The 13,645-nt window shown below is 39.9% G+C and overlaps 1 protein-coding gene across 1 annotated transcript in view; it reads right to left on the bottom strand.

Moving 5' to 3' along the window:
* Positions 1-13,645, bottom strand: part of PTPN1 (protein tyrosine phosphatase non-receptor type 1) — a 40,785-nt gene that overhangs the window by 12,335 nt on the left and 14,805 nt on the right. Inside the window, exon 2 of the mRNA XM_084271344.1 lies at positions 944-1,034. Coding sequence (XP_084127470.1) covers positions 944-1,034 — 91 coding nt within the window. The remainder of the gene's footprint in view (positions 1-943; positions 1,035-13,645) is intronic.

The following is a 13,645-nucleotide window of genomic DNA, read 5'->3' on the forward strand; positions in this document are numbered from 1 at the left end:
GACCAAGTGTAAGATTTTCCTGATATACAGTACTCTTGTGGTTACACATTTGCCCAGTGACAGAGCCCACAGAAACTCTGCATTAAAACAGGCAGCACTGCGGCACCCCTGACAAGGAAAAGCAGCCCCAGAAGAGGTACTGCCATTTAGTGGGTCACAGCAGTTTAGCAAACCAGCTGTGAACCTTCTTTAGTGTCTGATACACCAAGTATTACTTGATAACCATTTAACAACAGTCCTGTACTTCTCTGTGCTCTGTTTCTGTCACTCCAGTCTCTTTCATGACAAAAGTACATTCCAGGCATGGGCGAATCTGAACCTCACTGTCTCTGCACGTGGGATTGTGGAAGGACAGAGAGACTAAAACACCCAACTGACCCATGCCTTGTACAGGATACGTGCTCAGGGATGTGCTTCCCACCAGAACACATCATGGCAATCACTTCAGACACACAGCTCTCACACTAACTAGTACTACCTCCTTTGCATATGTCCCCTTTTCTCTGTTCCAATTACCTTGTTAACCTAGATTTATTTCCAGCACACTCATGTTTTATGCAAGACTCCTGCCATCTCCAACAGGGGCAGTCATGCTACGCTGACTAGATGTGTGCTGTAGTACGTACACTGCAGTAAGGGACACCTGCAGTTTTATTAATGCTCCCTCAGCCATCGTTTCTCTCTAGCATAAGAACTCAAAGGTAAAGCAAGTTCCCTCCTTCAGATTTCTGCCCACAAATCTGCTGTAATCTGTTCTAGTATAATCCTAAAATTGTAATGGCAACCTGTGACATCTCTCTCAAATAAATACATTAAAAAAGAATTGTCTTGGATGTATATCCATCAAGGGAAAAGCTGTTCTTGCAAAGAGCACTCAGCTGTTGGAAGCAGTCCTTAGAGGTCAACAGTCTGTTACAGGCAGTGGAAAAGAAAGTGTACTTACAGGGGCTGACATCTCTGTACCTATTTCTATTTTTGTTTCTGGGATGTTTGGCCACTTTACATGGAAAATCACTGGCTTCATGCCTGATGTCCTGAAACAAGAAGGAAAAAAAAAAAGGTATTAGACATGAATCCATCTAACAGCTATTTTAAGACAAATACCCATTTGACTTCGCATCTTCACGTGTTGGAGTTCTGGGCAGAAAACACTTTGGGTTTCAAATTAAGAATGGTGTTTAAATTTAATCAGGATACAGCACTAATGTTATTTGTCTGTTAAAATATTATTATCTTGCATAATAAAGTAGCAGAACATTTACCAGACATTACACCTTTACACTCCTAATGGAGCAGGGTCTCTGCTCCAGAGCACTTCCATGTAAAACACTTTAAGCAGCTGTTTCCACTAGTGGTGAAGCTATCAATTGGCAGCAATTAGAAAACGTTTTCTGTGGTAGGAACAAAAATTGTCTAAGCCCTTGTCTAAGATCACTTACATCTTTGTCTCGAGTTATCAGGAAGAAATCACAAAGCTGCAAACGGCACAAGTTATCTGTATCCAATTCACGTGCTCCAAAGCACATACATCATCTCAGCGTGTGATTAGGTTTCTTTCAGGATTTTCTTCAGGTGGATATAATAGCTCAGCTATTCAAGACACTTTCAAAAAGAATTCTGCTGTCATTGGACATTAGCCCAAATTTCTAGAAACAGAACTTGTAAATAAACATTGCATAAGTATGCAGCTCTTAAAAAACATAGTACCAGGAACTTTGGAGGGATGCTGTTAGGTTTAACTGAAATTAATGAAAACTGAAGGAATGGATTTACCATAGAACTGGTGTTTCAATAGCATAATTACCTTTAAGTAATCCCAAAACAGACATTGTGCACATAAATTAAGTGAAGAAATGATCCTAGCCCAGCGACTGCTTAAAAATCATTAAAACCAAATTACTGAGCTATACTAATCTCCTCCCATTGGAAGAAAGGAATTTTGTTACAGTCAACCAAATGAAGCAGAGTTTAATATTAATTAACTGTCCAGATACAGATGTACACTGATCCACTCCTAGCACAACCAGTGGGCAGGTTTCCATGCACCAAGCTAGTGTGTTTGGGGAGCTGCTCATCGTACACAGTCACTGCACAGCAAAGCTGGCCACTCCTCTATTAATACGTTCCAATTAGCTCAGGCTGTGTTTCACTTGTGGTAATTTTCTATCATCATAACTGGAAGATTTTATTCCAGCAAATCTAATCCCTAAGATGCTGGACACACTGACAACGGGTTTCAGTTCCCCTCACTTTTGCATAAAGAATCACATACAATGCTGAATGGGGTGTGTGTGTGTATATAAATAATATTTTTTTATATAAGTGGGCTATTTCCTGCAGCTTATTTCTTGTTCATCTTTTTCTCCCCCATTATTCAGACAGGCATCAATTCCCACTGAATGCTACATGTCAAGGGAAGAATTCTGATTTACGTATACCTGCTCAAAATTAGTAGGGGATTCTGAAATGGCTCCTCACTGAAATAAGCCCTGACATCAGCTGCCATCTTTTTATAACTTAACACATGGCTGCCAGTATTTCTGCTTATGAAGAATGCAGTCTGGAGAATATGATCTGGACTGCCACAGCCTAATATCTCAAACATGAGGCAGCTAAAAGGGGTATTTTCATAAATTTGTCTCTGACACAAGGTTGGTGACTATTTCGCAGAGAGTTATTTTTCATCTGTACTGGCCATATAACATTAACAAGAGACAAAAACAGGGAACTAGGAGAAATGGTTTTTCAGATCTCTAACCACGTTTTCCACAGACCCTATATGTATTTTTTTTAAGTGTTAACAAAACAACCCCCAAAACACAAAAAAAACCCGCAACCATCCTGCCACTCAGGATTCACACTAACAAAAAAAAACCCAAAACACTTCTCAAAGAAAGGACCAACAGCAAAATGCAAATGAAACCAACCGACCCTTAGGCATACTGGGTTAAATTAGCAGCAGCACTAATCTACACTGTTTCTTTTGACAGCATTAACAAATTTGGAAAGAACTGTTCCCTCTCTCAGAAAAGGAAATGGAGGAAATGCTTTATTAGAGAAATTGAATGATACAAAGGCCTTCCAGTATAAAAATATTACACATAAGCACACATACACACTACTCCCAGCCGCTGAGAGCTTCACAGATTCAAATGCCAATGTCACACATGTAAGGATCTGAAACTGGCAATTCACTGTTCAGGGAACAGAGAGATGGCTTTTACCTTACTACCAAATATTAGATCTTTTCCGAGATGCTGTGATGCCTAAAGGTACTGAAAGAATAGCAGAGGTTGAGGAGATACCCCAAAGGCATAGAGAAAATGAAAAGAAAGAAGCTATCTGGGTACAATCCAGCAACACAGACAATTTAAAAATCACAATGTATTTATGCAGCACAGTTCAACCAGAAAAAAAATGTGGGGTGGGGCAGTAATAAATTGAGGGACCTAGATACAGCAACAGGCACACAGCCTCGTATGGAAATCCAGGGAGCATACAGCACTTCATTCCTGAATGTAATGAATGCCAATAAAGCAGAACACCCTGAAGGGCCAACATGCCTGGACCTCAGTGATCAATCCCTGCCTGATGGGGCATACTCTTCACAGCAATACGGGGTAAAAGCATTTTGGGGTTTTGGTGCTTTTTTGGGTGGTGGGTTGGTTTGGGTTTTCTAGAACACCTAAAATGACAAGAAATCTAGAATCACTGAAGCTGAGAAAAGAAATTATGTCTTCAAAAAATTATGGGAGAGAGACAATCTAGTGACAAGTCATGTAAAATGGCCACGTTAAAGGTTTTCTTGTGCGTTCCTCAAAAACTGCTGCTATTGGTTATTGCACATGTACTGATGCTCACTGGGTGTTAGGCTGGTTTCGGACTATGTCGGTAACAGTACCTACCACAGGTCCTCCACATTGGAGACAGCAGACTCCTTCAAAGCATGGAATTACGCTATGAGGAACTAGAAGCCAGCAACGTCACAAGAACTGAAGTTAGTGGATGCACACAGGGATTGATAAAAGTTATGAAACACCTTCTTGAATCACACTCATAGTCACACTGCAGAGATCCTGTCATTTAAAAAGGAAGGTCGACATTTCATTTAAAAGGTCGTGCAATATAAAACTTCAAAGAGGAAGGGATAGAACTGAAGTCAGTTTTCCAAAGTCAAATGCTTCTGTTTCTGAGCATGAGTCATGCCATGTCACTCATCTCCTGGTTTTAAGTCCTGCACCCTGCACAAATACCCCCAAAAACTTCAGGGGTGGAAAGAGGAAGTCTGCTGACTGCCTTCTGCTGTTCTCCAAACAGAAAGTTCTGGTAGCAGTAGTGACTGGAATCAAAAGTTCTTCAGTAGTTTACAGACAGTTGCTCTCAGTTCCATGAATGGCCTCACAGCACGACATGTCCTGCCGCAAAGGAAGGACACAGAACACAAGGGCAGATGACTGTTGTGCAGACAAAACAGATCAGCCCATGAACGCAGCCTTAGTTTCCAGACTGTAGATGTCCAAGATGAAGAGATGCTCACGGTGAATCTCAGCCCCTGGCCTCAAAGTCTTCTGCCTGACCCTTCCGTCCTTCCCCCTGCCAGAAACCTAATGTTACTGACTCTCTGTAGCCCATGGCCCTTTCTTTCCATTCCTCCCAGCCTTTGAAAAATTGCCCTTAATTCTGCCTCCAACCCTGCAACTACTCCAGAGCCCTCGGTCTGCAGTTCCCCTTTGCTCAGCATTTTCTGCAGAGCTTCCTACTGGTCCCAGCCACCAGCATGCTGTCCTACAGCTGCCCTATGTCAGCTCTCAGCACAGCAGCACATTCCTCTCTACCTTCCCCAACTTGTTCAGACACCAATGGGAGATAAAGAGAAGACATACCTGAAAATCTTCAAGTATTAGGTAAGATTACACAAAGATGTGCTCATGACATCACTCACTCAAACACACTGCAGCGTTCCATAGATCTGCAAGTCAATATTCCCTGAAGAGAAACTAGATGTCCAGTCTCCAGATTCAAAAGCAAAGCACCCTGGGAGCTTTGCAGCAGGCCCCAATTTGATCACACTATTTTATTATACCATAAACTCTGGAGTAGCTCAGACAGAGATAATGAAATACTGTCATTTTAACAGTTCTGTTCCTACGGGAAGCAGCAATTGCCAAGATCTTATCACAGGCGACAGAAGAGCAGGGTAATCCATCTACTGAGGCAGCCACAGTAAGGAGAGCGATTCACAACAAGTATAAAAGGACTTAAATAAAAAAGTAATTTTAGCTTAAGAGCTTAAAAAAAAAAGGAGAGTATTTCCTCTTAAAGCTAGAACTGAAAAAAATGATGACACTGCTGTAAAAGGTGGAAGAGTAAAAAAAAAAAAGTTACAGTAAAGTCAAGTGAAAGCTGCTGTTTTCTGTTTCTGAGATGTCATTACAGGATGACTTCAGAATGGAAATTCCCCCTACAACACAATGAGGTGGCCAAGACCTGTACAGAAAACCATAAGAAAAATCAGGCAGTACTAAGGGGTCCATAGTAAATAGCCACTTTACACAAACAGTAGAAGGTCCTCTAACTAGGTGTGTGAGGGAGCAAACTGTCAGTGAGAAGCAGCAAACTGGCTCCTCAGCAAAGGAACCTTGCTGAGATATAAAGCATAGAGACATCCACTCTTCCTTCAACCCACTTTGACAAGGAAGCCTGGGTTTCTTATCCTTTATTAAACTTTCCATCAGGATATATGGACAGGGACGAGAAATGAGGATGTAACTTGTAGGTAACAAGATCACCTAAGGATCAGATAAACAGGTAACAGACAATTGCAGCACAAAATGGTAACCTTAAGCTACAAAATTTTACCCAGATAAATGAAACAAATGTAGGTTCTAATACCCATTTAAAACATTTATCTAGTCTCTGAGCTTTGCTTTCAAGTAAAATATGGTGGTATTGATTTGCTTATTAATGTCCCTCAGAAAAAGCCAGTGGCCTGGCGTGCCGAGCATCTTCCTGAGGTCAAGGCGCATGGGGAGAGAGAGAAAGGGACGGCCTGTTCAAGGTTCAATAACACTGATACACCAGGGTTTTTTTTTTTTAAAAAAAAAAATCCACACACTTGCAACATAGTTTTCCTAGAAAGCCCCTTGCTAATTCAGCACTATGTGGGCAATCTGGAACAGGTTGTAGCAACACAGCGTAAGCAGTGTTTCTGACACTAGTCAGCTGCTTGCAGGCACGGAAATAACCCCCCAGGAGAATGTAAACTGGGCATGATCCTGTTAGTAAATCATATCAGCACTTGGGAAAGTGTGCTAATTTTTTCTGGGCCCACATTTATTGCAGCTAGGAAATATTATAGATTGTTTCACATCACTGACTAGTTTTGACGTGCCTAACTGTAGAAATTTAAGAATTATGAAAGTAAACCCAGTATTTTACTGTTCCCACTTCATCATGCTAGGTAACCAATCGCTGTAAATGTTCAATCAAACACTTGCAACTGAACCATTCTTACAACCTGGGTACATACTTCAGAAGGAAAAAGGACACAGACTTGTGTCATTTCCAGGTCGTAACAGTGCATTTATTTTGCATGTTGTCAAAGTAAGAATGTAGAATAAATCACTGCAATTCTGCAGAACTCAGCTGTTCAGATTCTCATATTGTTTCAAATGTCATTATCTCCAATGAGTAAAACCTGATTTCTGAATTCTGATTTTTCTGAAGGTCACAGCAGAGCCAGGGTGATCAAAGATCTAAACTCTAAAACTACGTAAAGAATTACATGGGACTTCTCAAATTTCATGAGGTTCAAGACACAGTTTGTCCTTGAAATTTATGACCCATAACAGAAGAAGTTCAGAGTAGCTGGCAGGAACACTCTACTTCTGCTGTTTCGTAGCCATGTACTCGCTGCCAAAACAGGAAACAACTGAATGGAGGGTCAGTAGAAGAAAACTCAAGTTCCTTTCTTGATCATGTCACCCCCTTTTTTCTCCCAGATAGTCGATCTGCTCCAGAAGCACATCTCCAACATCACTGGAAGGACTGAGTCTTTTCAGAAGATGAAATGGCTTTTTTTTTTTTTTTGACAGCTGTTGTGCAAAAGAAAATCTTTGCTATCTGTATCATCAAACTAAGTCAGTGCCAGGAAATAAACCACAGCCTCATTGAAGTGTCAAGAGGTTCTAACTCAGTTACTCTTCTATAAGAAAAATAAACACGGAGATGAGATCCAGATCTTGATGTGCCCAAAGATTAGAGGTCTCCAGATAGAGTTTTGGTTTTACCTCATCTTGAATACACTGGTGCATCTGACAGCCTAGATGCCTACGTAACACCTACAGGAATTTGGTCTGCATTGCCAATCCAGACCTTGTTTGCAATAAAAGTTTTGAATGAGTTGAAAAATGTTTAATCCTGGCTTGTAGGGTTTTACAGGCTTCATAAACTGACAAGTGTGGTTATAAAAACAGTCCTCCTGCCGCAGTTACCTGGTATTTTCATTCTGACACCTCACAAGCCACCTAATAGCATTATAGGTTTACAGAGCTACCACCACAAAAACAAGCAAAAGAACCCCCAAACTGAGAGGTAAAGATGATGAGTGCAGAATTCCCAGGATTCAGGGACCGTGGGAAGGGGAGGAAAAATCCCCAAACCAAACCATAAAACCCCTAAGTACTAGAAGGTGAAGGATGAGAAAAGCTGCTTCTCACACCTTTAAACAGCAAAACCAGATCACTGTGTAGCCAGGTATTTTCTAGAGTTTAAACAAGCGGGAATTGACAAGAAATTGGAAACAAAAGGAGAAGAGATGCCCTTGGAAGCACTGCAGATAGCTTACAGTTTTTCTCAAGGGGATCTCTGACCTCATGAAATAGGAACCATGGGAGCAACTTTTTACTTCTACGTGCTCAGAATCCTCCACTCTCTGAGACACTACACATACTACACGCAGCGTCAGGAACCTCAGCTACCTTAAGAAAGTGAGACTGTATAATTGCCCCAAATTCCTGCATAATCCATTATCACCAATTAATCTTAAAAACAATGAGCTCATTGGATTAAAAAAATAAGAAAATCAAGTGTCAGATTCTCTTGCTTTCAAGTGCCTCTTTTTCAGCAAGGTTTGCAAAGTGACTGAGTGAGCTCCAAGCCACCTCCATGACCATTGCTCCTTGCCCAGTTTCATCACTGGTATACATACACTATTGCCTTTCATGGCCAATAGTCACTAATGTTTAAAGTTTTACTGCTTTTTTAAGAAGTTGGGTGTTAGATATGGGGTTTTGGGGTTGTTTCTTTCTTCGATCATTAAGCAGATCCGTATTTCTTTTCCCTCAATTCCCTCAAAACTATGCAAATATTTTCAAACACTTGCTAGACTGTATTTAAATGCATTTACATGGGGCTCAGAAAGCAGCTCAGGCCAGCGTACCAGTTGAACACTGCTGTATTAATACCGATTAACATACACAGAAGACTGAAGTTCAGTATTAGAAGTTCAGTGTACAAATCTGAAAAACCTGACTCATTTAGAAAGCTCAGTGTTCTGCACACACACAAAAAACCCCAGTCATCTTTAAAGGTCTGAGATAATCCTTTGTTTAAACAATTTTAAGGATTATGCTGGAACAAGGGCAGAAGTCTTCAGATAAAAGCTAATTAGTCTGGTTTGCACAGTTAATACCAAGAGTAACAGCTGGTGCTCATGTATGAAACTCCAGCTTTTTCAAAAATATAGTATAACTAACTTCTGGAACTATTTTATTTTTTTAAAATGCAAGATAAAAGTGAGATTAAACCATTCTCAATACCTGTCCAATTGACACTGTAACTCTCAGTAACCAGGGTTCTATTTACTAAAAGATAGTAGAAGGCAACACCGTGTTGACAAGGTTTAACCTGTAAAAGTTTTATCTGAAAGCCCTTTGGCAGAAGAATGAAGTATTTTTTTATCTAACACTCATTCAACCAAGCAATGAAAACTCACTTCAACTTTAGCTGCAACCAGCAAAATAAAATCTAGATTTTGTTCTGAATTTAAGCAGGTAATCTGGTGGATAAAAAGCCTTACAAAGCACACACGTGCTCTGCACACCAAGAGGATAAATCTATTTCCAATGAAGTTTTTAAGATGAAGTGCCTATGAAATGACCATCAACCCACAATCATTTGTTTAGAACCTGGGCTACACTGTAAAGTGATCAAAGCTCTTTGAAAGTAGTTTATAAAAGAATAGTGTTGGAAGGGATCTAAGGAGAGTTTTATACAAATCACAGCAGGTGTAGAAATAGGTGTATAAAAACACTGGCAGCGAGTTAAATCTGCTCAATTACCAAAGCCCTCAAAAAATGTTTTGATTTGGTTAAATCTGTAGGAGGTAAGCAATTATCACCTTAGTATTTTGTTAACAGGTACAAATTTTATGGTGAAATATTGCTTTCTCCATATAAAGTTTTGTAATCTAATGCAATGGAGCTCTAACGTGTCCCTGAGTTATTAATCTAAGTAATGTCTTAGTAGATGTTCTCTAAAACACAATTCTGAAGTAATCTATAGACACTACAAACATACTGAAATAATCACAATCCCATTTCACTGTAAAATAATTCCACTCCAATTCCTAAATTTTGTAAAGTTTTACATGCTGCAGAATTAAATCTAAAAAAACCAAACCAAAACACCTGAAAATTAATTTTCCATTAAAAACAGAAGGAGCAGACACAGGACAGGGAAAAAAAAAGGAAAAAAAAAAAAAGTCTTGTTCATTACCAAATCTTAACATAAGAAAATCAAAGACACAGAAGGAATAAATCGAAGCTTTATCCTTTCAGTTTTTCACTCTGTTTCAGGCTTTGTCATAAAGTGGTGGCTTTTTACCTGCCATGGTTGATAAATGGATAGCCCAGTCTTGGAGCCCCAAAAGCAGGTTATTCTACCAGGCAGTGGCAAGCTTATTTTCAGAAGACCAAAAAAAGGTACTGAAATAAAAGCAGGAAAACAGTGAGAATTCCTCTATATTAGCATAAACCAGTGGTAAACTTCATCACCATTACAGGAATTACCAAGAATCATTCAGATGGAAATCTCACCTTTAAAAACTACTACCTTCAAGAGTAAGTAAAACTTTACTGTTTTCAAGTGATGGCCAAAGAAAATAAAATACAAATCACTTCTGCTGTGTTAATACCAGGAGTTTCACTTCAGGCAGAAATCAATATGCAGAAGTGAATCAGTCGAGCCCAACTTCCTGTAAAATGATTTCAGTCCACTGAAACAAGCACGTTTGACATCTTCAAGCAGAAGGATGTTCCTGTAAACGCACACAGGCTCACAGCTCCGTTTCGTAACTCACCTCCTGTCCCTCTGCACACAAAGCACATGTGGTTTGATCGGTACAGGGCATCACACCGTGTGCTCTGGTGCAGAGAAAACTTCCTAATGATTACACTCCTAATTCTGTCAGCTGTGTGATGCCACCAGCAGTCTGCAATGAAAATCATCCCCAGACCCCCTCTGAAGTTGTCCCCTCCAAGTGCCCACACCCACAAAGCGTCTCCTTGATTTTCATAAATACCTGTGGGGTTGTAGGTTTGTTGGGGTGGGTAGAGTGTTTTTAAATCATGCCTATCGTGCCCTTCCTAATGAAAGTACAGTTTCTAGCTTCATGAGATGTATTTAAAACTTACACGTCTGGAGAAAAAAAAATACCTAAGACATCCTTTAACTGAATTACTATTTCAGGGTTTAAACCAGGCCTGGCATCTGAATGACAAGAGTAAAATGCATTTGTATCCAACAGGCATATCAGACCCCTTTCCATCACTACCAGCACCTCATCACACAACAGATTCAAGGTCTTATCAGTTGAAAGCTGAAGAGATTTTTACAGTCTCCCATTTTTTCCCCTCAATGTGTATATCTGCTCCAAACCTTTTGGTTCTGACCTCGCACCCCACTCTTCTGCCCGCCTGGACATGCTGGCATCCAGCTAAAAGGAACACAAGCTTTCAGAGGATCTGGCATTCTTACTACTACTGCTAAGCAGGAATTTGAGAGGCTCCTAAGGTACTAAGTGTTGTACCACTATAGAAGGAAAACGTCATTTTCTGCCTAAAGACAGAAGCCAGGCAGATGTTCAGTACTGGTTCTAGTATCACTGCTCTAGGCCCTCTGTATCAGCTGGGGAGACCATTAACACACTCACCTAATAAACTGTCACAGAAACCAAGGACCCAGAGCACACAAACCCAGAACAAGTTCCATGGTCCTGGGGAGTGATAACCACTTTCCCAGACTGAAAGCAAGCAGCCCTGCTTATCTGAGGAGCCGGAGTTGGAATCTTCCTACTAATCTTCAAGTAAGTTTTTTTTTTAAGAGAAAATTCATGTTATATTAAAATATACTGAGCATTCACTGAACTGCAAATGAAACTTGTCTGTGGTATTTGTGTCCTTTCACCTTTTCCTGGAAAGTATGTTGACTAAAAGCCAAACAAACAGCACAGCACTTTAGCTGCTTAGTAGACAAACACCACAGTCATTTTAAAGAAACAAAATACAATTACCAATGTTAGGTCGTTTGAGTTTTTTTAGAAGAAATTTGTATCGGTCTTATCAGCAGTTCAAACATACACCACTGCAGAACTACCACAGCATTATTTTAATTCTTCCACAGCTAACATGAGTTGGACATATCTAGATTATTAACTGCTACCTTAACTAGTCTTCTGTTGATGTGACCAATATTGTTAAGTCCAGTATTCCCTAAGTGCAGTGATATATGGTCATCAATAACACGCAGAACTTCTTAAAATTAACAAGGCTGCCAAAGAGAAAAGGGCAGGCTACAGTTAAATCTCAAGTTATCTTAATTTTGTCAAGGTTATTTCCAAATTAAGGGACCCTATGTGAAATAAGAACCAACTGGCCAGCACAGACCACTTCTAGTAATTACCAGAGGAAAACAAAGTCAGCCTTGGAACTATATTTCAGCAAGGAACTGCTCAAAGTTTAAAAAGACCTCAGAAGTTTTGGCGGGCACTCAAAATGAGTATTAAAAACTTGGTGGAATCAGAGATGGCTACACAGAGGCAACTTGATCAAAAGCAAAAATTCACCCATGTCAGAGAGGTCTCACAGCACTAGATGTGCCAGAAAACAGAACGTCAGAGTCTTTAAGGAGCTCCAGAGTTGCTCTTGTACTTATCAAGCTCTTTACAAGTTAAACGACTTGGCATCTTACAATACCTCCTAGAGACCACAGTCAATGCAATGAGTAATAAGAAAAGCAGGAGACTTCATACACCCCAAGATTTATCACCAGTTTGTTTTTGTTAGTTGTTAACACAGCATTAGAATTTGCATGCAAAGGGAAAGGATAGGCTCTATGCAAGAATATGCACACACACAATCCTTTGCAAGTTCATTAGAGACTTAAAAGCCACAAAAATATCCTTCTAGGTCTTACAAAGTAAAATACACATTTTTTTCACACCATTGCTATTGTCCTTTGGATGCCTTAATGTCAGGTTTGTTGTTGCTGGCACTACATTCCAAAATAGGCATTTATGTCAACTTGGACTGCCAAAATATTAAAGGGTTTCAAAGAGAAAGAGCTTGCTTTGTGCTAGACTAGTGATTTGATCAGCCCAATCTCTCACAAACAGCCTGTTGTGCCCTCCCCTCAAGCAGTGCAAATGCATCAGCTAAGGAAGTCCCCCACTGAAGACAGGCAGAAGACACCTCTGGGTTCCTATTACGGATGCTGCTTGTGTTCTCCAAGCAGATTAGTTTTCATCCCCAACGCTCGAACTCATTAGGTTTCTAACTTAGGAGTCAATGTTTCTCACTACCATTTTAGGAATCCAACCACTTCACTGTAATGCTCTTGGGTTGACAGCTGTGTTGGAACAACTACATATTTCTCCTTTCAGAAGGGAGGCTATTGCTCTGAGCAATTTTTTTTAGGCTCTTGCAGGAATGCCTTTGTCTTCCCTGGTCCCTAGAGGCAAGGGAAGAAAGTTTCACATTAACTCCCCTACATCATCATTACCATTACAGAAAAAAGAATTGTCACTGGAAGTGGACATCACTCAGTCATGGGAGCCAGGCCTGGAAACCATGCCTTCTGCTCACATTTTTGGTGAGAAAGTCTTTCTAAATACAAAAGCACTTCTAGATTAATTGTCAATGGCCTATTTTCCATGTTGACACAAACCCAGAAACAATAGGATTATTACTTTGGAATAACATGGGAGTTTGCCTAGGTTTTATTTTCTTTATTTGTGCTGGTCTGAAAGTCTCATACCATCATGAAAAACAGAACTGAAAACCAGATTTTATCAAAATAGGACTGACTTGCCAATATCATTTTGTATGCCCAGCACTGACTAAAATTAAACTCAGATCCAATGTACTTTAATTTAGTTACTGTAATTACAGAGCAAGCAAGATATTGGTGTTAACAGAAGCAGCAGGAATTAAAATATTTTTTCTAATATTTGACTCTTACCTCAAGTTGAAGTAGTTCTATGTGCCTTTAGAAAGTAGTCAGTTAAAGCAATCTTAGATACCAGCTTGCCATATGTTACGTTAAAATTAGACTGATTTTTTTTAAACAAGCAACAAATTTATGCATG

This window comes from Gallinula chloropus (assembly GCF_964237585.1).
Source record: "Gallinula chloropus genome assembly, chromosome: 16".
Lineage (NCBI taxonomy): Eukaryota > Metazoa > Chordata > Aves > Gruiformes > Rallidae > Gallinula > Gallinula chloropus.